Source organism: Taeniopygia guttata, chromosome 3 (assembly GCF_048771995.1).
Source record: "Taeniopygia guttata chromosome 3, bTaeGut7.mat, whole genome shotgun sequence".
In the NCBI taxonomy this organism is placed as follows: Eukaryota; Metazoa; Chordata; class Aves; order Passeriformes; family Estrildidae; genus Taeniopygia; species Taeniopygia guttata.
Genome location: NC_133027.1, coordinates 114,968,747 through 114,994,035, shown reverse-complemented (window position 1 = coordinate 114,994,035; position 25,289 = coordinate 114,968,747). Strand labels below are relative to the sequence as shown.

The 25,289-nt window shown below is 52.9% G+C and overlaps 1 protein-coding gene across 10 annotated transcripts in view; it reads right to left on the bottom strand.

The window, feature by feature from the left end:
* Positions 1-9,777: 9,777 nt before the first annotated feature.
* The window catches only part of SLC8A1 (solute carrier family 8 member A1), a 103,575-nt gene continuing 88,063 nt past the window's right edge, over positions 9,778-25,289 (bottom strand). For 3 of the 10 annotated variants that reach the window (XM_072927685.1, XM_030269290.4, XM_072927686.1), the window contains 9 exons: positions 24,430-24,536; positions 21,924-21,944; positions 21,152-21,169; positions 21,028-21,042; positions 20,430-20,498; positions 19,494-19,624; positions 18,163-18,262; positions 14,401-14,676; positions 9,778-12,304 (listed from right to left, as the gene is read on the bottom strand). In XM_072927685.1, the coding sequence (XP_072783786.1) occupies positions 11,928-12,304; positions 14,401-14,676; positions 18,163-18,262; positions 19,494-19,624; positions 20,430-20,498; positions 21,028-21,042; positions 21,152-21,169; positions 21,924-21,944; positions 24,430-24,536 (1,114 nt within the window). In that variant the 3' untranslated portion in view covers positions 9,778-11,927. Of the gene's footprint in view, positions 12,305-14,400; positions 14,677-18,162; positions 18,263-19,493; positions 19,625-20,429; positions 20,499-21,027; positions 21,043-21,151; positions 21,170-21,923; positions 21,945-24,013; positions 24,118-24,429; positions 24,537-25,289 lie in introns of all 10 variants that reach the window. The other 7 variants (XM_072927682.1, XM_072927683.1, XM_072927684.1 and 4 more) reach the window with 7 other exon arrangements.

The following is a 25,289-nucleotide window of genomic DNA, read 5'->3' as shown; positions in this document are numbered from 1 at the left end:
GGAGCGCGGCGCGGGCTTTATTCCCTGGCACACGATCCCGGGGAGCCCCAAGTGCCGGGACAAACCCGTCCCGCACACGGAGCATTTGCTGCAGGGGATGTTTCTGAGGGGATCCGCCCGCGCTGCTCCGGCCCTGCCCCGCCCGCGGCCCTGAGGCGAGCGGCGGCCCCGGCTGTGGCGGGCGGCGGTGCTGCCGCCGTGTGGGCAGAGGGCGGTACTGCAGCCCCCGGCCGGCCCTGCCCGGCCCCTCACGGCGGGAGCGGCCTTGTCTTATTGCTTTGCCGGATTAAAAAAGCCTCATATATAAAAATAGACCAAATGAATGAAGAATTTACAAACATCTATATTTTGTGTTAGGAATTGTGTTAAAATTAGGAAAACAGCTGAAGACACTGATTTATACAACTGTGACTATTTCAGGCAATGAAGGTTTACATATCACAGTTTAACAAGATAAAAGATCTCCCACAAAATACATAGATGACAGACAACTCATCTGAATTTGACAAAACACAGCATCGAGTACACATGTAATGTGATGAACAGTGCCAGGTCATTCCCCAGTTAGGTAACATACAACCTCTTGAATAAGGCAATTCAAATATAACTCTTAATTCAAATCACAACATACCCAGGCAGCATGCAGGGAAAAGTCATTTATTTTGTATATTGAAATGACACAACTTGCAACATGTTTCCATTTTATGTAGTTAGAGCAACAGGATATAAACCATTCAAATAATATATATATATATTTTTATATATATCTCAAGTCAACAGTTGTCTTTACTGGAATAAAGATTATCTGTTTTTGGTAAAAATAAAACTATTTGAATTCACTAATTAACAAAATGCACAGTGATCAGAAACCCAATTCTTCTCACCATTGTCTTCCCTGGCTCACGTGCGTTTCCCTGCCGGGGTTCAGAGAGCCCAGAGGAACACAGACCCCTGGCAGGCTCTCCCCAGGGCTGCCGTGTGCCCCCCACGCCCCATGGCAGCAGTGCTCCCACCACACCCATCACACCTATGGCTTGGAAACGGCTTTTCCCACCTCCATTCCCAAAATACACTTACACACGTGCCTGACCTTGGGGGAATCAAAAGCTGAATTGCTTGTGGAAACACATTCACTGGAACAGGGCTTTGATTTCTTTTTTTACCAGTTAATTCCTCCAGACCTTTATGACCAAGACATTTAAGAAATTGTGAATCTGCTCAGAAGGGAAAAAAATCTGAGCCAAAAATCTCTTTGAAGTGGTGGAGCCTAACAGAGGTGGCTGAGGATTTATTTCCATCACAGCAGACCTGGGGATCACAGAAGATAATGAAGGTTTTCCCTAGTATTGAAAAGTTCTTTCAAAAGGGAGAAATGAAGAAGAGAAAGATTTTTTTCTACAACAAAAAATAAAAGCCTAGTCATTTCTCAAAGGCTGGTCTAGGCAGCTTCTCCACGGTAAAAGGCTGTACTTCCCCTGTTTTAGCTGGATACCTGCAGGGATGGATCCTCTTGCTGAAGCGTGCCCTGGTGGCTGGGTGTCCCCTGCCCCGTCCCCAGGTGAGGCAGGGACAGGCCTGGATGCCAGCAGGATTCCCTGTGCCATGGTTCAGGGCTGCTGGCAGCAGCAGGGAGGGAATGGCTTTGGACTGAAGCCCCACAGAGCTCTGGGTGAGGATTCCCCATGTGCCACGGGGCCTATTCAGGGCTGATAAATAAATCATGCCCACACATAATGAAGAGGCTAAGATTGGATGCAAGGGGCTCCAAATGCCCCAAGCCAGGGGAAGGGGTTCTCGGGAGATTTCTCCCCTTTGGGTAAGCCACACAGCAGCCACAGCAGCAGCAGCAGCCAAGGTCTTCCTGCTGGACAGCTGGCCCAGGCTTCCAACCCGTCTGTCAGCCAGAGGAACTACGGGAGAAACCGGAGCTCAGAGTGATTCTTACTGGATCCTGTTTATCACCTTTGCAGAGTTGGCTCGTGCCTCCCTAATACTCTATTTACTGCTCTAGTAAAAAAATCACTGGAGTATTTCTTTGCCCTTAAAGATACAAAAAAAAAAAAAAAAAATCTTCAAAAGATATGGGGAGAAAGGTCCTTTCACAATGACATTCAGAGCAAAAAGAGAGAAACGACATCTTACAGATCATTAGAGAGCTATCTTTGGCAGAATATTTAAAATAAATTATTTTTACAAATATTTTCTGCAGTCATATATTTATTTTGAATAGTTCACTTTCAGCTATAGGGTTCACTACTCTCTATTGATAGGAAAACACCACAAATATAAAAATATATGAGCTCAGCACAACTTTTAGGCTACCACGACTGTGTCCAATAATTTCAAAAGTTGTAGATTGATAGCACGGAGAATATGAAACAGGTTTTCTGACGGCGTGTGTCAGGTTAGGAGGTCACGGCAGGGAGGGCGGCTGGCTTGGTGTGGGAAGGAGCTGGAGATGCCCGGAGCCAGCCCCTGCCCTCACCGGCCGCCCTCCCTGGGGAAGGGTCTCCCTCGGACCCCAAGGCTCAGAGAAGTCCTGGGCTGGGAGCGGGTGGCAGGCACCACCCGGGCGGGCTGCGAGCTCCCGATGGGCCCGGCCCTGCGCCATGCCCGGCCCTGTGCCATGCCCTGTGCCGTGCCCTGCGCCATGCCCGGCCCTGCGCCATGCCCCGCAGGGAGGCCGAGGCGGCCGCGCTCACTCCCCAGGCCGCCCCCGGTCACCTTGGGAAGGAGGCAGCGTGAAATGCCTTCGGACAGCATTTTGTGTGGGGAAAGCACCGAGGGAGCCGCAGGCTGCCCGTGCACCGCGGCCAGGCCCTGCCCCGGGCCCAGCAGGACGGGGGCTCTGCTGGCAGCCCCGAGCCGTGGTGGCCGTGCCTGGTCCCAATCCCCCTGCAGCAGTGCCACCGAGTCCACCAACATCTAGATTTACATATTTTGCTTTGTTTATACAGCATGTACAGAATATACAGCATCGGACAATTATTTCCCAGTAGACTGGAAGTGTCTCCCAAGATGACCTCTTTTATCAACAAATATATATATAAATCGACAGTAATAAAAGAGTTGTACCAACAAATATTATGGCTTTTCAAATAGTGTAGCTGCATTGTGCCATTGAATTTGTGAGGAACTGTGACAGAGACAGAGAGACTGGGGGGCTCCAGCTGCCCTGAGCCCGGCAGTGACCCTCAGCTGGGCAGGGCCAGCTCGTGGCGCCAAGCACGGCGCAGGTGGCACAGGGAAGGTGGAGTTCAATGCTCTGGTTTCTGTCTCCAGGCAAACCAGCTCTCCTGCAAACTCTCAGCCCAGCTTTGGAATAATTTGGCTCTGTCCAGCTGGGGTGTGCCTGCCCTGTCCTGGCTGGTGGGACCAGGGGGCTGGCTGGACTGTCAGAGATCTCCTTCTCTCTCTCTCTCTCTCTCTCTCTCTGTCAAGGTTTGCACAAGACGTCTGTCTGCCCTAGAGTGCCTTGTGGCTGTGAGGGACACACACACAGGGTGATGGGTGACAGGATGATGGTGGCAGGTGGCTTTGGGTGCGTCAGGAAGGGTGGTCACAGCCTCCTCCCTGCCTGCCTGCCCCGTGCTGCTCCGGGGCCAGGGGAGCTCCCCTCGGGCTGCTGAGCAGGGGCACATCGGTGGCTGCCAGAGGAGAGCAGGAAAGCGACAGCCATTCTTTCTGCAGCACATCCAAAATTCCAGAAGACAAATTGCCTTGGCAGTGCTGTCCCCAGCCACCACCCTGGCATGGGGTGCCCGTGAGGAGACTCACCACACGCCTGCTGCCTGCCTCCCCTCACGGGCTGCATCCAGGCACCAGCTGTCCCCATCCCCTTTCAGGCCCAGCGAGGCACTTTGAGCTCCTTCCCTCCTGCATCCCACTGCTCCTGGGAACTCTTGCTGTGGGGAGCACGCCTGGGACAGCTGGACACTCTTTCTGTGGGGAGTGTCCAGCAGCTCCCTGCCCGAATGTCCCTCCACTCCTGAGGGACATGGATTACATCTCTGCCAAGAAAGATGTGTTTCTTTCTGAGATGGTTACTCTAGAAGGAGGAGGAGATTGTTCAAGGGTGTGGAAATGACTTTTGAGAACTGGAGTGGTCACTCAAGCACCAAGGTAATTGAGCCACTTCATTACAGCGGAAAATAAGTGATGGATCTAAATTACCCCGACTGTAGCGGTTTTTAACTAATTCTCATCTAATTTATCTCTCCTTTGAGATATTATGTCCACTCCTTGCAGGCCTCTCTGGCTGATGCTCCCAGGAGGAAGCCCAGGGAGCCCAGGAGCCTCCTTTGGCCGTGCCTGCGGGATGCTGAGCCGCTGAGCCCTCCCTCCGGCAGCGATGTGGGGAGCGAGTGCCAAGGGGCACCTGCTGCCTTTGAGATGGGGGAGGTTTCCCCAGCACTGCCTGCCAGTCTGGCTGCTTTTTGCTGGCAATATCCTGTGGGCTTGTCCTTGGGGTGGCAGGTGGAACGTGGTCTGTCTTCTTGCTTGATTAGTGGTGACGTTCCCACGCGGTGAACGCCGGTGTGCCAGAGACCTCTCCGGGCAGCCTGGGACAGCAGGAGGGAGAAAGATGCCCACCACTGCTGAGTGGTCTTCAGGAAGTTCATGATTTGGATTTTACAACCTCATGCCAGTTCTTCTTGGCACAGAGACCCAGGATACAAAGGGCTGCATTTCACAAACCTCTACGTTTTGTGGGCTTTGCCAGCAGGGCTGTGTGTCTTCCAGCCGGAGCTAGGAATCCTAGGAGAATACACCACCTCTGCCCTTTGTCCACAAATAAAACTGCTGGACTGCTGAGCAACGTCCTCCACAGGTAGTCTTGAGAGCTGGACTGTGTGCAGAGCTGTGCCTCCTAATGCTTAATGCATTATGGAAAACAGAAGTAGCATAAGTATTGTCAGGGAAAAAATAAATAACATTTTCCTCCTTGCTAACACAGTGCCTGTGATGTAAAAGATATTATTGCCATCTTTTGCTCTCTTGAGCTGCAGAAAGTAGTGTATGTTTCCTGATTAAGAGCAAGACAAGCAGGGCTCCTGCAAGGCTCCCTGCATGGGCACATTTTTCTCAAGAGCTCAAAAGATGAAGGAGGCAACATGGGGCAAGCAAATGAAGACACAAACAGGCATGAGTTTGTTCTCATTTGAGCAGGGGGAGTTCAGCCAAGGGCCAGCTCATCACAGCTCCTACTGCAAGGAGAGGCCAGGGCAGGGCACAGGGCTGGAGCTGAAGCCAAGGGAGGCATCTCAGCATTACATGAAACAAGCAGAAATCCACTTGTGCACCTCCCTACATCCTTGGGAGTCACAAAGCTACTGGTTTGTGAAACCTTCCATTAATGCTCCCAAACAAGCTCTGGGACACATTTGCACTGCCAGGATCCAACCTCACCCATGCCAGCCCAGCAATTTCATGGGCACTTGGAAATTCTGCATGTTTCTAAGTGTCTCTGCAAAGCAGCTCACCTGCCAGAATCCCACACTCCTTGAGCAAGGAGCTTGCCAGAGGCTGTGGCTGTGCCACTCCTGGGGATGGCAGTGCCATGGACAGGCAATTTCCACCAGGAAAGCAGAGCAAGGCTGTGTTCCATGCAGGTCTCATCCTCCCATCCGTAGTCACTCCTCCGAGGTGGAAGTAATGGAGGAGAAATAAATCCCACCCCCACAAAGAGGTCGGGAGGTGCAGGGAGAGAGCCCTGTGGCAGTCCCCCACATGCTGCAAGGCTTTAGGAGCTCTAAGTGTGGATAAGCATCCCAAACCATTGCAACTTGCTCTGCTTCAACTGCCCGTTTCAAGCAAGGGCAGAAAAGCCTTGAACCCACAGATAAAGCAAATTAGTTTGTTTTGGAAGCAGAGAGGCATGTTTGGGTTGGGGGGTGGAGCTGGAGCATCTGTGGGACTTGATAATGGTGGCAATTCAGCAAAAAATCTTCCACAGACTAAAGAGTGAAGGACGGTGGCACAATAAAAACTGTGCCTGTGGGTAGTGGCTGTGACTGTGCCTGGGTGATGAGCAGGAGGGTCTGTGGGGTTTGTGTGGAAGTTTGCCTGCTCCTTGGTTTTAGGGACTCAGATCCACCATGTGGGGTGGTTCATCCTTGCCTTGAGACACAAACAGCAGGGCTGAGCCAACAAGTGTCAGTGCAGTGAGGAAGGAAATCTGTCCCACGCAGGGAACCCCCAGCTGTGGGGCAGGAGGAAGGGACAGAGGATGCTTCTCTGCAGGGAGCTTGGGAGAAGATGGAATATGAAGAGGTTTCACAGGGGAGGCAAGCACAGAGCAAGCCACAGCTGGATTGCCACAGAGTGTAGATTTTGGGACCTTGAGATGGCTCGAGGCAGAAGGTGGAGGACATCAGGTGGGATGACTAATGGTCCTTCCCAGTGCTGCCTGAACTGGGGTGGGCTGTGTACTGGGAGGGCCAGAAAGCCTTCCTGGTGCAGAGCAACAGACCAGGGGCTGTTTGACTCAAAGAGATAAAAATGCTGTCTGGGGTTGGTGCCCATGGACAGCCAGAGAAGCTGGAGGCTGTGCTGTGTCTGTGCAGAAATCGAGGTGCATGCCCGTGCCCGTGGCAGCCAGGGCAGGGGACATGCCGTGGCAGTGCTTGAACAGGGTCTCTGCATCTGGGACCCCTTGGCACTTGTCCCTTCCCCATGCCCTCCGGTGCTGGGCATCCCACTGGAACACCCAGCTCCAGCAGGGCCCCACAGCTCCTGCTTTGGGAACAGGGGGTGCCCCAGCGCCCTCCTGCACACTGAGCTGAGGGCAGCCCCAGGCTGGCATTCCCTTTGGGAAAGGGGAAGGAACCAAGGGTCGGTGCAGAGCCTGCAGGAGAGGGTGGTGACCTCCCCTGGGGGCACTGAGTCCCAGGGGCAGGGCTGGCCGTCCTGGAGATGCGCCAGAGGGACAGCAAGGCCCTGTGGAGACTCCCTGGATGCTCTCAGGGCATCCCACGGGCAGCAGATCCGCTGGTAGCAGCGAGCTCCTGCCTGTCTCCGCTGAGAGCAGCTCCAGCTTGGCCAGGCAGGCCCCTTTCCCCTGCAGTGTCCCTTCCCTCCGTGGGAGGGGTGCTGCTGGCTGGCAAGAGGTTCTTGGCACCTCCAGTTCCAACAGCAGAAAGGCTCCAGTCCTTAAAAGGTGAGGAATCTCAGTGTATTTATTGTCCCTGGGCGCTTTTTGCAAGAATACGGACGCCTCTGGATGCTTTCCTGTCCAAGTCATTTTTTTACAAGATAAACAGGCTTTTCCACAGCTGTGCTGAGCACGTGTATAGGCATCAGTAGTTGGTCACTGCATGCTCAGAGAGGCCAGAGAGGTTCCTGGTGCTCTGCAAACACGTTTCTCCAGGTGGGATTGGGTGCCAAAGCTTACAGAAAATAATGCAAGGCTTTGTCCTGGAATTACACTGTCCAGCATTAAGTTTTCTATCACTTTCTGGCTATGCTCAGCTCTGTCCCTCCAGGAATGTGGTTGAACTTCCTCCTGAGTTATGTATATGGCCACCAACGCAGATGATTCTTACCCGAGAATTTAAAAATAGCTGTAATAATAACACAGGGGCTCTGCTGCCCCAGGCCCTGCCCGCAGCAGAAATAGTGCAGGGAGTTCACAGCCAGCTCGTGACCAGGGCGGGCTCCAGGCCTCCCTTCTCCCCTCTGTCCTTTCAGGGGTCAGGGATGAAGATGCACAAAGGATCTTGCGATTACCCCTCACTCCAGGGACACCACAGCTGCCTGGCACGGGGTGGTACGGGGGCAGGAGGCTGGTTTGGGTGGAGAGGAGGGGTTCACACCTTGGCACTGAGCAGCTCCTGGCACAGGTGGCAGTTGGGGTGGGCTCAGCCACGAGGCACTGCAGACTGCGGCTCTTTCCTTTTCCTCTGCCTGTCTCTGAGTGTTCGGGCTGCCATGGGATTTGCCTCCCCGCCCGCTGAGCCCTGAAGAGCTGGCAGTATGGTTTGTCCAGGATGGCTGGGCTGCCACTAGTGTGCTCCTTCTGCTTGTCCCCATGTGCTTGGCAGCGGCCTGTGGAGTTATTTGGGTGTCTCCTGTCTCTGAATGTCCTTTGGACGTGTGCTGCGTCCTTTTCCATGGAAAGGTTTGCCTTTGGCTGGTGGGGTGATGAGAGGGGTGAGAGCAAATGGGGCAGGGAAATGGCTGGAGGCCAAGGGCTTGAACTGCTGCTTCTGACAACACCCATAAACCCAGGCCTTTATCAGAGATGCTTGATGTTCTCGCCGTGCAGGCACGGGTGGGCGGCTGGATGAGGAAGAGATGGGAGAGTTCTGCCTCGGACAGGGATCCACGGCGCTGAGCTGCGACAAGGCGTGACTGTGCCGGGGGTGTGCTTCCTCCTGCTGCCTCCCACACTGCCAGCCAGGGCTGGCTCTTCTCGGGGAGGACAGTTCTGCCTCTGGAGAGTGTGGCTGAAAGAGGAGACTGTGCAGAAGGGCAGGCCTGGCACCCTTGGGAACAGCGCTTCCTTCCCTGGCTGCTGCCCCGACCCCTCCAGGAGCACTGCGCACACTCAGGTCACACTGCCCAAAAGCACACAGCTGGCAGAGAGTCAGGTCACACTGTGCCCAAAAGCACACAGCTGGCAGAGAGCGACTGCGTGGGCAGGGCTGGTGTTCAGCCTGTGACTCAGGCCTTGCCCTAAGCAAGCACTGCTCCATCGTTCCCTTTGGAAAGCCCTGTGAGCAGAAGAGTTATTTAGGGTCTGCTAACCTGAGTGGCCACACAAGTCCCGTTTGACTTGTTAAATACTTCAGCCAGGGCAATTCATTCTGAAGCAGCAAATGACGAGGGGAAATCACCAACATCCCCTTTCAGCAGATGCAATGACTGGGTCAGAAGAGCTGCTTGGCTTTCACAGTCAGTGCCTGGGAAAAGCACATGGGCAGCGTGGCCCTGCTCTCTGCGGGGCGTGTTGAAGGCAGTTCTTGCCTGGGACCCATCTCCAGGGCTGGTGCTTGAGTTCAGCTGTCAGAGCAGCACCTCCAGGCCTCGCAGGGAGGGTTTATCTGGGAACAGCTCAACAGATACTGGGTGAGATACAGCGAGAGCAACATCCCTGGGCATGGGGAGACTTTTCTCCTCCTCAGTGCTGGCTGAGCTGTGTGGAGACACAGATGGGTCTGAAATGGCCCACAGCACCTGGACTGGGGTATGGGCAGGCACCTCCTGAGAGCAGCCCAGCCTCGTGGGGTGTCTCAGATCTGCTTTGGCCATGGACCCAGCCCTGGTAATGCACCTCTTGCATTCTCCCTCATAGTTAGCTGGTGGCTTAACACAGCACAGGTCACTGTGAGGCTGTAGTGAGAGCTGGAGCAGCTCCATAGAGGACACACGAAGGAAGGGCTGCTCGGTACCTTGGGGCACACCCACGGCTCTCCCCATGCCTAGGGCGAGCCAGCACTGGCCAGGGACGCAGCACAGGAGCAGCTCCTGGCCCCAGCAGGGTGGGCTGCCCTGCAGCTTTGTCCCTGGGTGGTTTCCTGCCTCCCCCTGAGAGCGAAGCAGGCTGTGAGCCCCGGCTGGACCGCAGCACACACCGAGCCTGAGGCACCATGGAGATGGAGAGGGAGGAAGGGCATGGGATGGGGCAGGGGCGGCCATGCCAAGGCACCACTGCCCCTGCCAGAGGCAGAAACGGTGAAGGCAAACCAATGAGTCAAGGAGAGATGGCTATGAAGGGGAAACAGCTGGAGGGGAGAGAAGGGTTTTCCATAGAGAATATGCAGGAGCAGTACTGGATCCATCAGGAATCATTACAAACTTTATTTCTCTGTGCATTGTGTACCATTGATAAGGATCATCACAATTAGTGGACTCACTGCCTATAGTGGTGGGCAATACACGAAGGAAAAAATGAAGCCAAACAGATGAAAATGAAATCATTGTACATAAAGGTAATCATAAACCTGAACAACCTGCACCTGTGTTTGATTTTCCCCCAAAACAATAAGAAACAAAAAAGAAGAGCCCCAAAACAAATCAAAAGTGAAAAAAGGCTCAAGAAGAAAAAAAACCAAAACCCACAACTTCATATTTCTAGAGAAAACCTTACAGCAGGTTAATTAAAATTTCCACAGATAGTTCAAGATGAGTACAAATACCCCCAGCCAGCTGGTTATGGTACAAGCATCAGACATGGTTTTCAGCTGAGTGGGAAGAGCGCACCATGGACATGCAGGCTGGGAGTTTGCCTGGCTGGAATGTCAGGAAGCCTGGCAAAGGCCATTGGGTCAGGAGACATCTCTCAACACCAGTGCCCAGTGTCTCCCCTGGGCTGTGCCCTGGGGAGCTCTACACCCACATTTCCCTGGCTCGGCTCTCTGTCCCAGCCTGCACTCCTGGCACCAGGGGGGTGATGCTCAGTCACACCTCCCTGTCTCATCCTGTCCAGTGATTTCGGATTTGGAGAGTGCACAACACAGCCTGTTCCTGGGGGATGTATCCTGGCTCCGCTCCGCTCCGTGGAGTGGGAGATCTCGTATGGCCCTTCAGCCCTTACGTGAGATTACTCTGCCTCCAAATGGCTGTGGGGAAGGACCAGCTTTGAGGACTGGTCCTGATGGCTTAACACTCAGAAACAGGGGCTGTCACTACACCTCTGGGGGTACAGGGAATAGCAGGGGGCCAAGGGCTTCGAGGCAGCCACCGACTCGAAAGGCAGAAGCATGTGGGGTGCTGGGAGTCAGCCACGCTTGTTCCCCTCAGACTGCTCACCCACTCCCTGGGACCTTGTGGAACACCTCCTGTGGGCAGAGTAATCTCCACGCTGCCTTCAGCACGTCAGAGCACCCCATCCACACAGCAGGACAGAGCCTGAGGTCTCTGGGGTGTGGGTTTTCCTCCCCTGAAAACCTACAACTGCATGGCTGTTATTGCTTCTCATGGAACCACGCCACGAGCAGTAAGTGGGGACAGCTTTCCATCCTTTCCACCCCCGCTAAGAGGAAACAAACAAACAAATGAGCAAAACCCTATGGCAAAACCGAACTAACTAAAAATAAATAAAACCCAGTGAAAAGAAAACGCTTGTAATCTGCAATGCTCAACCCACACCGTTGGAAGGACTATCGCTATAGGATGCTATATACAGATAGATTTCATTTCATTCATGCAAATGTTACAAGTACCACGACAGCATGCCCGAGGAGGCGGAGGAGTGGGAGGAAGGCTCCCGCCGCTCCGCGCAGCCTCGGCTCGGGACACGGGACACGAGGCTGCGGCTGTGCACCCCCAAAGCATGGACAGGGAAAGGTGAGGGGCATGTGGGTGGGAGATGCTAGTTGTACACACGCCAAAACGAAACAAAAAAACTAACCCCAAATCAATGACGAAAACGGTTTGTGTTCTATCCTTAGAAAGCTCCCAGTTTCCCCTTGTCTTCAGTTCGGTCTCTCGCTCCTCTCCAGCAGGGCCCGAGGGCCTGTTCCCGAGCGGCGAAGGCGGCTGGATGGCGGTGGGAGATCGGAACCCTCGCTCTCCTCTCCTTCCCCTGCCCACTGCTCTGCTGCTCACCAGCTACTCTGGCCTTCCTCACACCGGCGCACCGCGGTTGCCTTCACATCCTGTTCCCGGGGCCGGCGGGTGGGAGTCAGCGCTGGAAGGGGCTCGGAGGCCGTCGGCCGCTCCTGTCGGTCGAGCTGCAGAAAGGGCCCTGCCCCTGGCTCCTGCCTGGGGCCGCTGCCTGGGGAAGGTCCTGCCGGCTTTGGGGCCCTGCCTAGTTCAAAGGATGCTCCAAAGCCGCTTTCCATCAGCAGGTGTGTGAACATGGCAAATCTCTTTTATTCTTTCTTTGTTCATTATACACAGCTTTATATCTATATCTATACCTATATATCACTCTATATAGATATATATAGATATACACATATTTACTATCTCTGATTGTCCCTTTAGAAGCCCTTTATGTGGCAGTAGGCTTCCAGAGATGAGAAGAATATGTACAAGAGCCAGAGGAGGATAAAGAGTGAGGATGTGAGCAGCTTGGAAGTCCGCGGCCCGCCCAGCTCACCTCCGATCTCGGGTCTCCGCCGGTAGAGCAGCACTCCCACACTGATAAAAGCAAAAATAGTGAAGAGGGTGACGGAGAAGGCCAGTGTGCCAGGGGAGACTTGGAAGGCTTGTCCGTGAGCCGCGTGGTAGATGGCTGCGATGGACCAGGCCACCCCAATGCCCAGGAAAACGTTCACAGCGTTGCTCCCGGTGACGTTCCCGATGGAGGCATCTGCGTACTGGTCCTGCGTTGCTGCTACTTTGCTGGCAAATGTGTCTGCAAAGGAAAGATGGGGAGAAACCCTCAAGAAACACCCAGGAAAAGAGGGAAGCTTGGGGACGAATGTCACTGGCAACACCTGGGGAAAGAAAATAATGGGTGAGGGGATAGGGTACAGCCCCTCCTAACGGAAATTCCAGGAGATTGAGGGACCACCTGGTTTTATTGGACAATCAGGGTCTGGAAATGCAGAGGGGGGAATGTCAGTGGTCAGAAATACAGGGCTTCCCCCAGTATAGCCTCTAGCACCTTTTGCCTCCCTGAAGCCCAGTGCCTTGTGCAGGCCCTGACACTTTGGTAAACCAGGTCATCCTCCATCCCTTGGGAAGAAAAACCGTGTGGGCGGGTGCATGCTTGCCTAGGTGCTCTGCCAGCTTTAATACCAGTGATGAAACTTGGCTGGCCATTTGAATGGAAAACCTTGTGCCAGGCAGACCAGCATGACGCTGCTCTGCACCACAGGGAAGTGCTGATTTTACATCCAAACCCACTCTGGATCTGCAGGGGGAAGGAAGAGCAGGAGGAATCAGCCTGTGGGTTGGTTCAGGTGAGCACTCTCAGCTAACAATGAGAAGATGAGTCCTGAACATTTCTGCACTCTCAGATCCCCTTGGGTACACGCAGCCCAGCGTGGCTCAGGAAAAGAAAACAATGAGGTCGTATTTCACATCTTTTATTTCTCCAGAATTTCTGCTCCTCCTCAGCGGGCTCCAAGGTGAGATGGCAAAGTGCAGCCTGGCACAAAGATCCAGTTCCATGGAACAGGAGGGGATGAGCACACATAAGCACAGCTAGAAGGTCCAGTTGCAGCAAAGAAATCAAGTCTGCTTTATTAAAAAAAAAAGGCTGCCATGGAAATGCACCTTGATCATGGTGCAGCAATAGAGTTGTGGGACAGTGCTGATGCCCCCATGGCCTCTGCAGCTGCCACTGGGGGAGAAGGGATGAGTGTAGAAGCAACAACCTGCACTTCTGCAAGTTGGAGCAGTGCTTTCAATGCAGGGAAGGTCCCTGTCACCCCTGTCAGTGTTGATTTCTCTGCACCCTCCTCTGCTCATCTCCTGGTGCCTGCCCATCTCCTGGAAAGCAGGCATGGAGGAGCCCAGTCAGCACCAGCTAACACAGCACAGCCTGGGAGCCAACTGAAACTGAAGAGTAGCCCAATGTATTCTAAAAAAGAACTTCTTAAATGCCACCTTATGCCAGCAAAAGCAGGAGGGAAGATTTTCACTGTCAAACATGTGAAGAAGCTCTGCAAACCTTCTGCTAAAGCCTCTATTGCCAGAGGTCTAAAAAAATGCTCCTTCTTCTGTTCCATGCCCCAGATATGTTCTCTTTTGGTTCTGCTGCTTCTTCTCTTTGGCTTTGCTAGCATTAGGGCAATTTCAGGATCTTTGAGCATCTGAGTGCCAATAACTGGAAGTTTGAAGGTGGTGAGGGAAGGTGTGACTGATGCAAGGGATGGTTGGGGTGGGTCGGAGCCCCTTGACCAGAAACCAGGCTCTGCCTGCCCAGCACAGCCCATGGCAGAAGATGAGTGAAAGGCATGGGCTCTCTTACACAAGCTGACATGGGAATCCCCAGAGCTTCACAAGGTGCATTTCAAGCAGCTCCCCCAGCTCAGCAACCTCACCTTGATCCATCTGAACCCAGTCTCACACAAAGGTGTCCATGCTGGAAAGGGTGCCCTGAGTACGGACTCACACTTAATTCACCCAGGAGCAAGGTGAAAGCAGCAGATGCTTAAAATGCAGGACTGCCAATGCAGGCAGCATTTTAACTGAAGACCAATTCTGACTCTGAAAGTGGACACCATGGAGGCTGCCCACAGAAATACATATTTCACAGTCTTTGCAGTGTGATGGTCCTTGAAATGATTCCCACGGGACTGAATCCACATCCTGGATCTATCCTTCAGCCCACCTGAGACTGAAAACCAATTTCCATCTATATCTCAAACCTGTGCTTCGGGATCCTGCAGAGCACAGCCCTCCCCAACCCCAACCCCAACCCCAACCCCAACCCCAACCCCAATCCCAACCCCAGCCTGGGTGTGGATGGACCTGCACAGCAAGGCCCGTGGCTGTGCTTACCTGGCACGGATGTCCCCAGGGCGACAAACACCACGGCGGTGACGGAGTCCTTCAGGCCGATGGTGCAGCCAAAGTGGGATGCCAGGTCACCAATGAAAGCTGTCAGGAGGCCAATCATGAGGATGGAGACAACAAAGCAAGCCCAGCCATTCCAGTAGTCTGTGGGGGGCACGAAGGCAAAAAGGACCTTCCAGAAGACGGTCAGAAAGTGCATCACGTAGTCAAAGCAGGAGGGCAGCTTCTCCTCCCCACATTCATCGTCATCGTCATCTTCCCCTGGAGAAAACCAGCAGTGCCTGATTAGATTTACTCGTCCTGGGGGAGGATGGGCAAAGCTCCTGTGCAAACTGCAGCCCCCAAAACTCTGTGTTGCATGATTTGGGCCCTGAAAGGCCTTGACTTCCAAATATCTTATTTTCTGAGCAATCATCAGAGTTGCTCGATGGCCTTTCCTTGCCCTTTTACACAGCACAGAGACATGCCCCAGAGGCAATGGTTTAAAAAAACAACCTGCACTTCAGAAAATGCAGAGCCTCGTGCCAGCACTTCTGCCTGAGTTTAACCATCAGATGCTTTCTGGGACTCAGCTCCTGCTCAAGAGCTCAAGTGGGAAAAAACCAACTTGGTGCTGGCTGGAGCTGACTGGGGCAGGCAAACCCACCAAGAGCAAGGCTTGCCTCGTGGAGTATCCCACAGGGAAGCCCCTTCTGAGCTGCTCTGAGCTGCTTTCCACAAGTGCCTGCAACTGCTTCCAGCTCTCTGGAAAGGCAGCCGGCTTTCATGGCTGCTGAGCTGCTCTGGTGCTTCACCTTACCTCTGCTGCAAACAGGGATCAGGTAATGGATTTCTGCCTGCCCTAAAGCCCCCCTGCTCAATCACTGCTGGCTGTGCTTCCCTGCTGCATTTCCCTGCCCCTTCACGTTTCTCTATAAGCTCTGGTTGCCTGTTCCTTGATGTCTGGTCTCTCCTGGGTCAGTGGGGACTCCCTTTCCTGCTCCAGGCATTGGCACCTCGCCTGTCTCTGCAAACCCACTTGGCATCCAGCCTACAGGGAGCCCCACGGTGGGGGTGACCCCACCAGGGAGCCCACTGGGGCTGGTGACCCCTTGCCTGAGTCCTGCAGCTCTGAGGAGCTGTCTGGAGAGCCTGCTGGCCAGCCTGTGCCTCGGGCAGGCTGCATGGCAAACCTGGGGCTTCCCCAGCCTGGCGCAGTGCACAGCATCCCTGCTGTGGCATAGTCAAAAACTCCTCCTGCTCGCACTGGAACCACTCCCAGACTTGAAGGGGAGGTGACACTTTACCAACTAAGTCAGTGGGAGATTTCCTGCTGCCCTTAAGAAACAAGGATGAGTTTGTAAGCCTCGAATGTTCGGGATTCCAAGGCCACTGTAAGTCGTTTTAAAGACATCCCTTGCATTTTGTCTGGTGATTTTCCACGTCTTTGATGCTTTTTGTTTTCCCACCAAGGATGTGGACCACCAGGTATCCCTGCATGGCTGCTGAAAGAAGCTCCTTAGCAATGGGAAGATGCAAGCTTGGGAGCTTGAAACTCACTGTGGCAGAAACAGTAGCTAATCAGCGTCATTATTTTGGCAGATATAAATACCCATTCCTGTGCATTGTTGTGAGGATAAAGAACAGTTTTCCAGCCTGGAAAGCCTATGTTGGCCTGTGTTTTCCCTCAACGTGCAAAGGCTGCTAATGGCAGGATACACCATGCTGTGCTCGTGCTGTAATTCTGCAGCAGGTATTTCAATACTCTGCCAAGCTCAGGGTGGCATCAGGACTGCTCTGGACCTGAATCTTTACAGAGATGATGAAACAGACTGAAAAATGATCATGAACGCCCCTGTCATAACACCCATCCAGATCTGCCTAGCATTTTGTTAATCAGTCATGATGTCTCTCTTTTGGAGCTGGCCAGATCTTGTGGCGGTGACTTGAATCACAGAGTGGCCTTGGATGGTGACCCAGGGGTGCATTCAGAAACAGGCCTGCAAGCCCCAGAGTGTTTTTGCTGTGGAAGAAAGTTTAAAGCTCTTAGGTACAGACTAAAGGAGCTGAGTGACAGGCTCTGGACAGCCCAGAATGGCCCAGCACAGCGTGGCACAGCCTTGTCTGCACCTGCACTGCCCTTCCACAGACCTCACCTACTGCTGCTCCATCCATCCCCTGCAAACACTGCCCTGAGCTGATCCTTGTGGGGAAATGGGGGTTTAATGTTTCTTTTCTCAGCTGGGATTTCACCTGGTATCCAGCATGAGCTGTGGGGGAGAAACTCAAACCCAACCTCCAGTGTTTAAGGCATTTTAACTTATCTGGCACAAAGCCTGAGGAGCTAAAGCCTGGGTACCTCCAGAGCTCAGAGACCAACTACTACTGAGATCCACAACCGCACAGGACAGCTCATGTCCACCAAAATACATCCCATTTATTAACTGCTTGTTAATCTGTTAGCTCTGATCATGGCTGTGTATTCAAGACATGGGGGCAACAGGGTTTCCACATAACTGCAGTCTTTATGTGGGTCACAGAAATGGCATCCAACCATCAGTGACTATCTTTGCTTTAACATGGGATGCAATTACATAATTGGTTCTGGCATAGATTAGTTTAGCCATATTAGCTACAAAACCTGCAGCAAGGATTGTCTTGCATGATAAGTTCATGCTGAATCCAAAGTAATGGGAGGCTGTTGCCTGGAGGCTCTGAGAAGAGCTGTGCTACAAGAGGAGGGATCACAGTCTGAGGAGGAAGCTGCTGCACAGTGTCCTGCCCTTGTTTTCTAGAGGCAGAGGGTAAATGGCACTGCCATAATTTTTAATTCCGTGGTGCTCGGCAGAGGTTACCTTGTATGGCAGAGTGAGAGGTAGGAGGCTGCGCGCTCCCCCATGCATTTCAGTGCACAATTAGCCAGATGAGAGGTAATTGTCTTCCCCAGGGATTTAATTTAAGCTGGTTGATTTTGCCCCAACGTGTGCACATACAGCCCAGGCTGGGCTGTGAGGTTGTAACATCCAGCCAGTAAGTAATAGTGTTTCCAGCTGTTAAAACAACATCTGGAGGAGACTTTTCTTCCTTCTTCCACATATATGGGAATGATAACATATCCTGTACTGGTAAACATGGCACTGGCACCTGCGAGAATGGTACCACAAGGCATTTGAGGGAAAAGCAATTCTCCAAGGGAGGGAAGGTAAGATCGCACAGGATCTGGTTCAACCACAGACACGATGTGCTGCTGCAGCTATTGGGCTGCAGCCCAATCCTCCAGCCACAGCTGGCTGGAATGGCAGGAGTTCCAGAAAGCAGGGCGTGTCAAGGGAACATTTTGGCTCACAGTGAGGCTTTGCACCCTCACTACTGCGTTGTCCTCACCGCAGAGGTACAGGGAGAACCAGGGAAGGGGAGCACTGTTGCTTCACACCAGCCTCATTTATGCCTCTCTGCATTTCCACACTGTGCTCACCTCCCAGATCTCTCCCACTGAACTGACTTTTTCCCCTCTGCCGTCTGCTACCAGCCAAGGTGTTGCTCTGCCTGGTGCTACAGACACGCTTCACGCAGAAGGTTTCCTACACACGAGGCGAGGTGCCCTCACAAAAGGCTTTAATCAGCTGCCTTGTTTATGCAGACGCTGTAAATAACTCTGCCACCTGCTCTGCCTCCTGCTGCTCCACTACAGTCTGCCTTGCTGATGCAGCCAAGCCGAGCTGCGAGCGAGGGTGATCGTAATTCACCTGAGCTGTGGCCCAAACTCACCCGCGCTGACAGTAATGGCCTCAATGAACTGCTCCCTCCAGCTGTTTGTGCCAACCACCAGGGCCAGGTTCGTCTTCTTAATGAGCTTGTCCACCGTGTTCTGTGGATGGAGAGGCAGAGCAGAGAATCAGGGGCTGCAGACACTTGGCTAAAGCCCACCAGTGCCACTGCTGATGGCCATGTGTTTATGGAACAAGCTCAGCAGGTTTTAAGCTCAAGAGACCCAAATGTAAGTACTTGCAATTCCTTTCGCTGCTGCTAAAAAAGACCTTTGGAAACCTGCTCATGGATGGGAGTTTGAACCATCCCAGAGCCACAGTAAGGGTGCCCTGTTATAGTTTTATACTACAGAAAATTTGAAAAGATAATGAAATGGCCAGTTTTCAGCTCTTGGCCTGGCCTATGCATTCAGGGCAGCTGAGCTGCACAACCCTTACTTGCATTTGGGGTTATCAGCCCTTTGCACTGGGAGTGCCAGGCCTGGGGCTCACTCAAGGCTCCTGTAAGTAGCACCAGCGTGTAGAACTCACTGTGAGAACAGGGTCACATTTTAAAGCAACCTGCAGCATTTGGGACCCCAGTTCCTGTTTCCTGTGTGATTCCATGCAATGCCTCGCTTTGCCCCAGTACCATCAATGTGTGCCTCCCAGTGCTCCCTCCTCCACACCTTCCTACAGCTATCCTCCCTCCTCCACACCTTCCTACAGATATCCTCCCTCCTGTACACCTTCCTACAGATATCCTCCCTCCTCCACACCGTCCTACAGATATCCTCCCTCCTCCACACCTTCCTACAGATATCCTCCCTCCTCTACACCTCCCTACAGATATCCTCCCTCCTCCACACCTTCCTACAGATATCCTCCCTCCTCTACACCTCCCTACAGATATCCTCCCTCCTCCACACCTTCCTACAGATATCCTCCCTCCTGTACACCTTCCTACAGATATCCTCCCTCCTCCACACCTTCCTACAGATATCCTCCCTCCTCCACACCTTCCTACAGATATCCTCCCTCCTGTACACCTTCCTACAGATATCCTCCCTCCTGTACACCTTCCTACAGATATCCTCCCTCCTCCACACCTTCCTACAGATATCCTCCCTCCTCCACACCTTCCTACAGATATCCTCCCTCCTGTACACCTTCCTACAGATATCCTCCCTCCTCCACACCTTCCTACAGATATCCTCCCTCCTCTGCACCTTCCTACAGATATCCTCCCTCCTCCACACCGTCCTACAGATATCCTCCCTCCTCCACACCTGCCCTAACAAAAGGAGTGTGGTGGTGGGGAAGAAGAACAGGGCTGCAGGATGTGAACAGTACCTTGAACTCGTAGGATTCCTCAATGATGATCTCGAGTTTGGTGTGCTCCCCCAGGACTGGGCGCCCCATCTCTGCGATCCGGCGCTCTTCCTCCTCCTTGCTGGTCAGTGGCTGCTTTTCTTCATTCTCCTCTGCAAAGCAAAGAGCCGGGGGTGAACCACCCAGCTGGTCGCTCTGGGTCTGGCTCCTGTCAGAGGGGGAGGTCGGGAGGCCTCTGGGTGGGAGCGTGAGCGACAGAACAGTGGAGAAGGAGTTCATGGAGCAACAGACAAGGATAGTTGTATGCAATGCTACCAAGAGGTCTGCAACTCATCCAGCCTCAGGAGGAGTCCTGCTCATCCTGGGGTTGGGGAACAGCTTATTGCTCAGTAATTCTGCCTGTCCCACAGGGCTGCTGGAAGGGGAAAGATCAGCACTAAGGCTGCTCCATTCCCCAACTCCAGGCCCGCACTGAGGTACAGTCAGGGCAGCTCCACCAGCCCGTCACAGCAAGAGAGCTCTGACAGCAGCCCCTGGGCTGAGCACAGATGAAATCTTGGCTCTGCCTCCCTCCAAGCCCGGCTTTGCCTTGGAGAGGGGGCTGCAGCCAATGCCTGCTGTGATGGCGGGGCTGGAGGGAAGAGCACAGATGTAAGAAGCCATCCACAGGCCAATGCCTGGCTCCAAACCCTAAAGAGGAAGCAGCAGTCCCTAAAAGAGGGACTACAAGACCAGTGAAGCAGGTCTGCACCTCCACAGATGACAGTGGGGCATGGGGACTGCAGGCAGCACGCCCTTTGTCACCGTCCCTTGTGCAGACCCCAGTGAACTCCCCTCCAGTCCACCTGAGCGATGGGCAGGAGAACATCAGGGCTGAAAAGGACTGAGTTAATCTGTCAGCAGGCACACACCCCAGTCAGTCCACGGGAGACTGACATGGTGCCACACCACAGGTACCTTGGATGGAGACCACGGTGCAAGGAAGAGGATGATCTCTAGCCTGGACCTTCCTGAAGACAGGTTTGCCTATTAAAGTGATCAGCAGGAGATCAGCAGGGGGGACTGCACACACTCTACAAGCTGTCCCCGTGCAGTTAGTAAACTCCATTCTTATGTCACACGGGGTTAATGCTGCTCCCTTGCTGGCTGCCCTTGTCTGCTCAGGGGGCACGGAGCTGAGGGAAAGCCCTTCTCCTGCTGCAGGCCAAAGAGGCCCACCTTAGACCCACTCCTAAATCTGAATCTATGTTTCCAGGGCTCCTGAGGAACAATGTGTGGGACCCAGGACCTTCTCATGCCACGTTGTTCGGCTGAAGGAGGGAAGCTGGGCTGGCTCATGCCAGAGGAGCCATCCCTGCGCGCAGGGCGGGGACACCTGGACCAAAAGGAGAAGCCCACCCTGCTCCAAGACATGGAGAGGGGCTGTGGTGGCTTCGGGGGTGACAGGTCACCCTCCCCAAGGCGGGTTAGGCGTGTGTGGCAGGCAGAGCACTCTGTGAGAGGACACGGTGTTAGCGGGACCGGCCGGGCGGGCCGCGGCTCAGCGCCTTCTTACCCTTCCAGAGTTTCCCTCCAGGACAGAACAAAAGCAAAGAGGAAACCAAGAGGAAAGAGCAGCGTGAGCATATGGCCATTAAGAGAAAGGAACAGGGGGACAGGGGAAGAGTACAAATCCATACCTGTGATGGTGAAGCCACCTAGATGAAACCAAAAATGAGAAAAAGGGGGAGAGAGAGAGAGAGAATAAATGAGCATTAGCATTTGCACATCAACACGGACATGGTGGCCCTTCCCCTCCCCACTGTGGACATGGGGTCTGCTCCCCAACACACACCCCAGGGACAGTGTGGGGAGACCTGCACACAGGCTTTTCAGCCCACATCTGCGAGCTGCCACCCCTTGTGTCTGATATATGCTGTGGAAGGGGTGAAGCCTGCCCTGGGGCTATGGGTGCCTGGGGAACGAGGGTGCCCACTGCCCACCTGCCCCATCCTGGAGGTGGCCAGCAAGGAAATTCAAAGGCTGTTTAGCCTCTAAGTCTCCCCAAGACAGGAAGAAAAGTTTGTACTTTCCCTTCAAAAAGGACTGGCCAGCTTCCCTGCCAGCTACAAGCATCCCTCAGTTGCCAGGAAATCCTGTTTTGCACACCAGTTTAGAGGTGATGGGTTCATTTGCATGGCACAGGTTTGTATCTCGGGGTGCTAGCAGGTTTACTCTGCCTGTAACAGCACCACCCCCTCCCAAAAATGCTCCTTGCACCACCTCTTAATCTTGGTGACTTGGGGGCTCTATTCAAAGGGAAGATGGGGCATTAGGTACCTGAGCTCACTTAAACAGTGCTGACCACCCTAAAAGAGAATGCTGTGAGCAAAGAAAAACATCAAGCAAAATCGATTGTCCTCCAAAGACAGGCAAACCAGAAAAATGGAAAGGAAAAATGAATGCGCTTACCAAGCTCATTCAACAACAGGGCTGTGAAGGAGACAGAGACAAACACAGAAGAAGAAAAGTAAATGAAAAATGAAATCAAAAGGGATATCCACAGAAAGACACCAGATCCCAGGGCACAGATTTCAGATCTGTAAAGCTGCAGGATACCATTAGTGTTAAGAGAAAGACGCTAAACAGAAATGTTTCATGGGATTGTGGATTTAAAATAAAAACCACTGCAAACATGGGGTGGATATGGGATTAAAAGACACACTCCAAAAAATTCATTTTTCCCCTTTGAATTGTATGTGCAAGATCTTCCATTGGTCTCAGAGGCAGTTCTGCCCCGGGGGGGACACAAGATGTCCCATGTGCAGCAGCTACTGGCTTTGACCTCCTCCAGCTGCCTGATGGGGAGCAATGGCTCCGGCAGCAGCAGCACTTTTGGCATAGAAAACGAGACAAGTAAAGTCTGTGGCAAGGCTTGGCTCAAGGGTCTTGTTGCTCAACATTTTAGATCTCCAAAATGAAAGAAAAAGCCTCTCCCTTAGTGCCCTGGTGGATCTTGGGCCCCACCACAGCCCAGGGTGACATTTCAGAGACGTCCTTGTGTCTCTGAGCACACTGCTCCTCCTGCCTCGCTGCTTCTTGTACCAAACCAAGTACAAGGAAACAAGTTTAAAAGAAAAGAAAAAAAAATTTAAAATTGCATGGCCAAAGCAGCAAATAGCTGCTTTAAATAGTCCTTTAAGTTTTGTCTTGCCTTCCACTTAGCAAGCTGGCAAGCCTGATCTTCTCTCAGGTTTCCCCAGTTATCTTAGTGACCAGGAAGATAAGAAATTTTTTTCCTTTTCTTTTTATTTTTAGACAAAAATTTCAGCTGGGATCTCCAGAGCTGGTTTTAAAACCTTGGATCTGGAGAGCATGTTTGCTCCTGCTGGACTCGCAAGGCTGAGCCCACACTGGCCCCTGTGGGCAAGGCTGGAGCTGCTGAGTTGAGTTGTCCACGTGTAACTTTACCCTGGCTGTACTGTCCATGCTCCACAGATGCCACCAGCTCCATTTAATGACACAGACCCCACCTGCAGTGCCTGAGTCATGCCAGTGTCTGTGTTTTTAGCCCAGCTTTGGTTAGGCAGTCACCTCCAGCAGGGAAGCTGATGGAGGGGACAATGCAGCTGACTTAGCACCTGAGCTGAAGAGGAACGTGGCATGTTCCCACTCAGCGTGGCGACCACTGAGAGCCCTCACTGTTCTATCAAATAAATATTACAGCCTAATGCCTGCTGGAGGGAGAGCTGATGCCCCAGAAACTAGAAAGCAGCTCCACAGCAGACAGACCAAATCTTCTGCAAAGGTTTTAATAATGGTCCCTCTCTTAAATAACTCTAAAAGTGCTTCTTGCTCAGCCACCAGTAGTGTGCCATGAATCTTCATTTAATTTTCTAGCAGAAAAAAAACCCCATGGGAAAATAGGTGAACTCTGTCTTTTTGGAAAGTTTGGCATTTGGTTTAGAAATGTGATGAAAGAGGAAATTGTTTTTATTATTCCTATGAGAAGCTATTATCCAATGCAGAGCCATGAAACTTCATTTGAGCATAACCTGATTTACCTAAACTGATTGCATCTCATGATATTACCTACTTGGGCTGTGATTTTTGTCTATTTCTGGATCCTAGTGCCAGCATAAAAAAGCTAAAATTACTGCTCTGGCCATGCATTTTATCTCAAGTGAAAGCTGTTTTATCTTCTGATAAAAATGATACAGCATTGCCCTTTTCACTTGTCGAGGCCGGATGTTCTCTCTGATTAAATGAAGAGCAGCAGGGGCAGCGCTCCCAAAATGTCTCTGGGGGCTGGGGACGCTGCCTGTCCCCTGCCCGGGTGCCCCGGGGCGCTGCCAGGAGCACTCCTCGCTCCTGGGGTGGGATGGAGTCCTCTCCAAGCGAAAGAGGAAAGGAAACAGAGCAAAAAGGTGCAGCGGCCAAGCTTCAGAGGAGGGAGGGCAAAAGGGCCAGGAGCCAGAGTGCGAGGAGAAAGGAGTGTGAGAGTAGGGAGACACAGAGAAAGCGGCAGCGCCTCGAGAGCTGGTCTGGTGTTACTCTCACACCTTTCACTCCTCGTCGTAGCCACACCGGGTCCCCAAGCACAAGGAAGAAACTGCACTCTTTCTCATACTCCTCACGGTCAAGGACCCTAAGGGTAATGAATTTCCTGTGGGAACACAAGACAAAGGCAAACACATGATTGGCATCGCACACACATGCAGGTCAGGTCCGGGTGCTGTGGTGAGATGGTTGGCTGGGGAAGGGGCTGCACATCCCCCCTGGGCATATGGGCAAGGGCAGGAGCATCCCCAGCACCTGCCCGGTGGCCTGGGACAGGCTGTGCTGGGGGGACGCTGTGGCCTTGCTCCTGCCCTTTTCCATAGGCACCGGGGATGCGAGCTGGTGTTGCAGGTGCCAGACATGAGTGAGCCAGACAGGGACACACAGGCGGGGCTCAGCCCCGGAGCACATCCCCCACCTTTCTTCTCACTCATCTCCACCAGCCGGGGCTCCCCGATCTCTAGGTAGAAGGTCTTGTTTTTCTCATACTCCTCATCATCTATCACCTTGATTGATATCGTTTTGCTGGAACAGAGAAGAAGAAATAGAGATTCAAGAGTAAGGGGGGAAAAAGGAGGAGGAGAAACAGGGAGCAGAATAGGAGAAGGAGAAGAAGGCAGAGGAGGAAGGTGAAAAGAGCAGGAAAAGGGGGCTGTGGACAGAAAACAGGGGTTTTGGTGGCACAGGCTGGAGGGACAGCACAGTCAAAAGCAAAGGGCAGGAGCCAATGGGCCAAGCTTGCCTCGGGATGGGCACGGACCACAGAGCACCAACAGCCTGCAGGTGCCATCCTCACTGGCATGGCCAGGCTGGGCCAACCTTCCCCAGAGATGTCTTGGCAAGACATGTCCCTTTCCAAAAACCTGTGGCATAGATCAGCCCCTTGGCAGCTGGCACACCTTGCATGGGCACAAACACTGGGAACCAGCACAGACCAAGCTCCTGGAAGCGTGATGCACTGCTCAAGCTTGGGCATGGAACAGGCTCTGTCTCCCCAGGCTCTGCAGATTCATGAACAACACCATGATCAGCTGCTCAGTTTGGGCTTTGGAGGCTCTGATTTACGAGCTTGAAAGGGATGCTGGAGTTAGGACTTTTTCTGTGAAGGGAATGCAAAGGGAAAATAGCCTTTCTGGTTAGGGCAGGCACCTGGAAAGCTTCACTGACTGTGGGATTTTACTTCTTAAATTTTACTTTCCAAGCAGCACCTTTCCCAAGCCTCCCAGGTTTAGTCCTCTCCCACTAGAGAGCTGAGCAGCAATGCCCTCTCACATCACC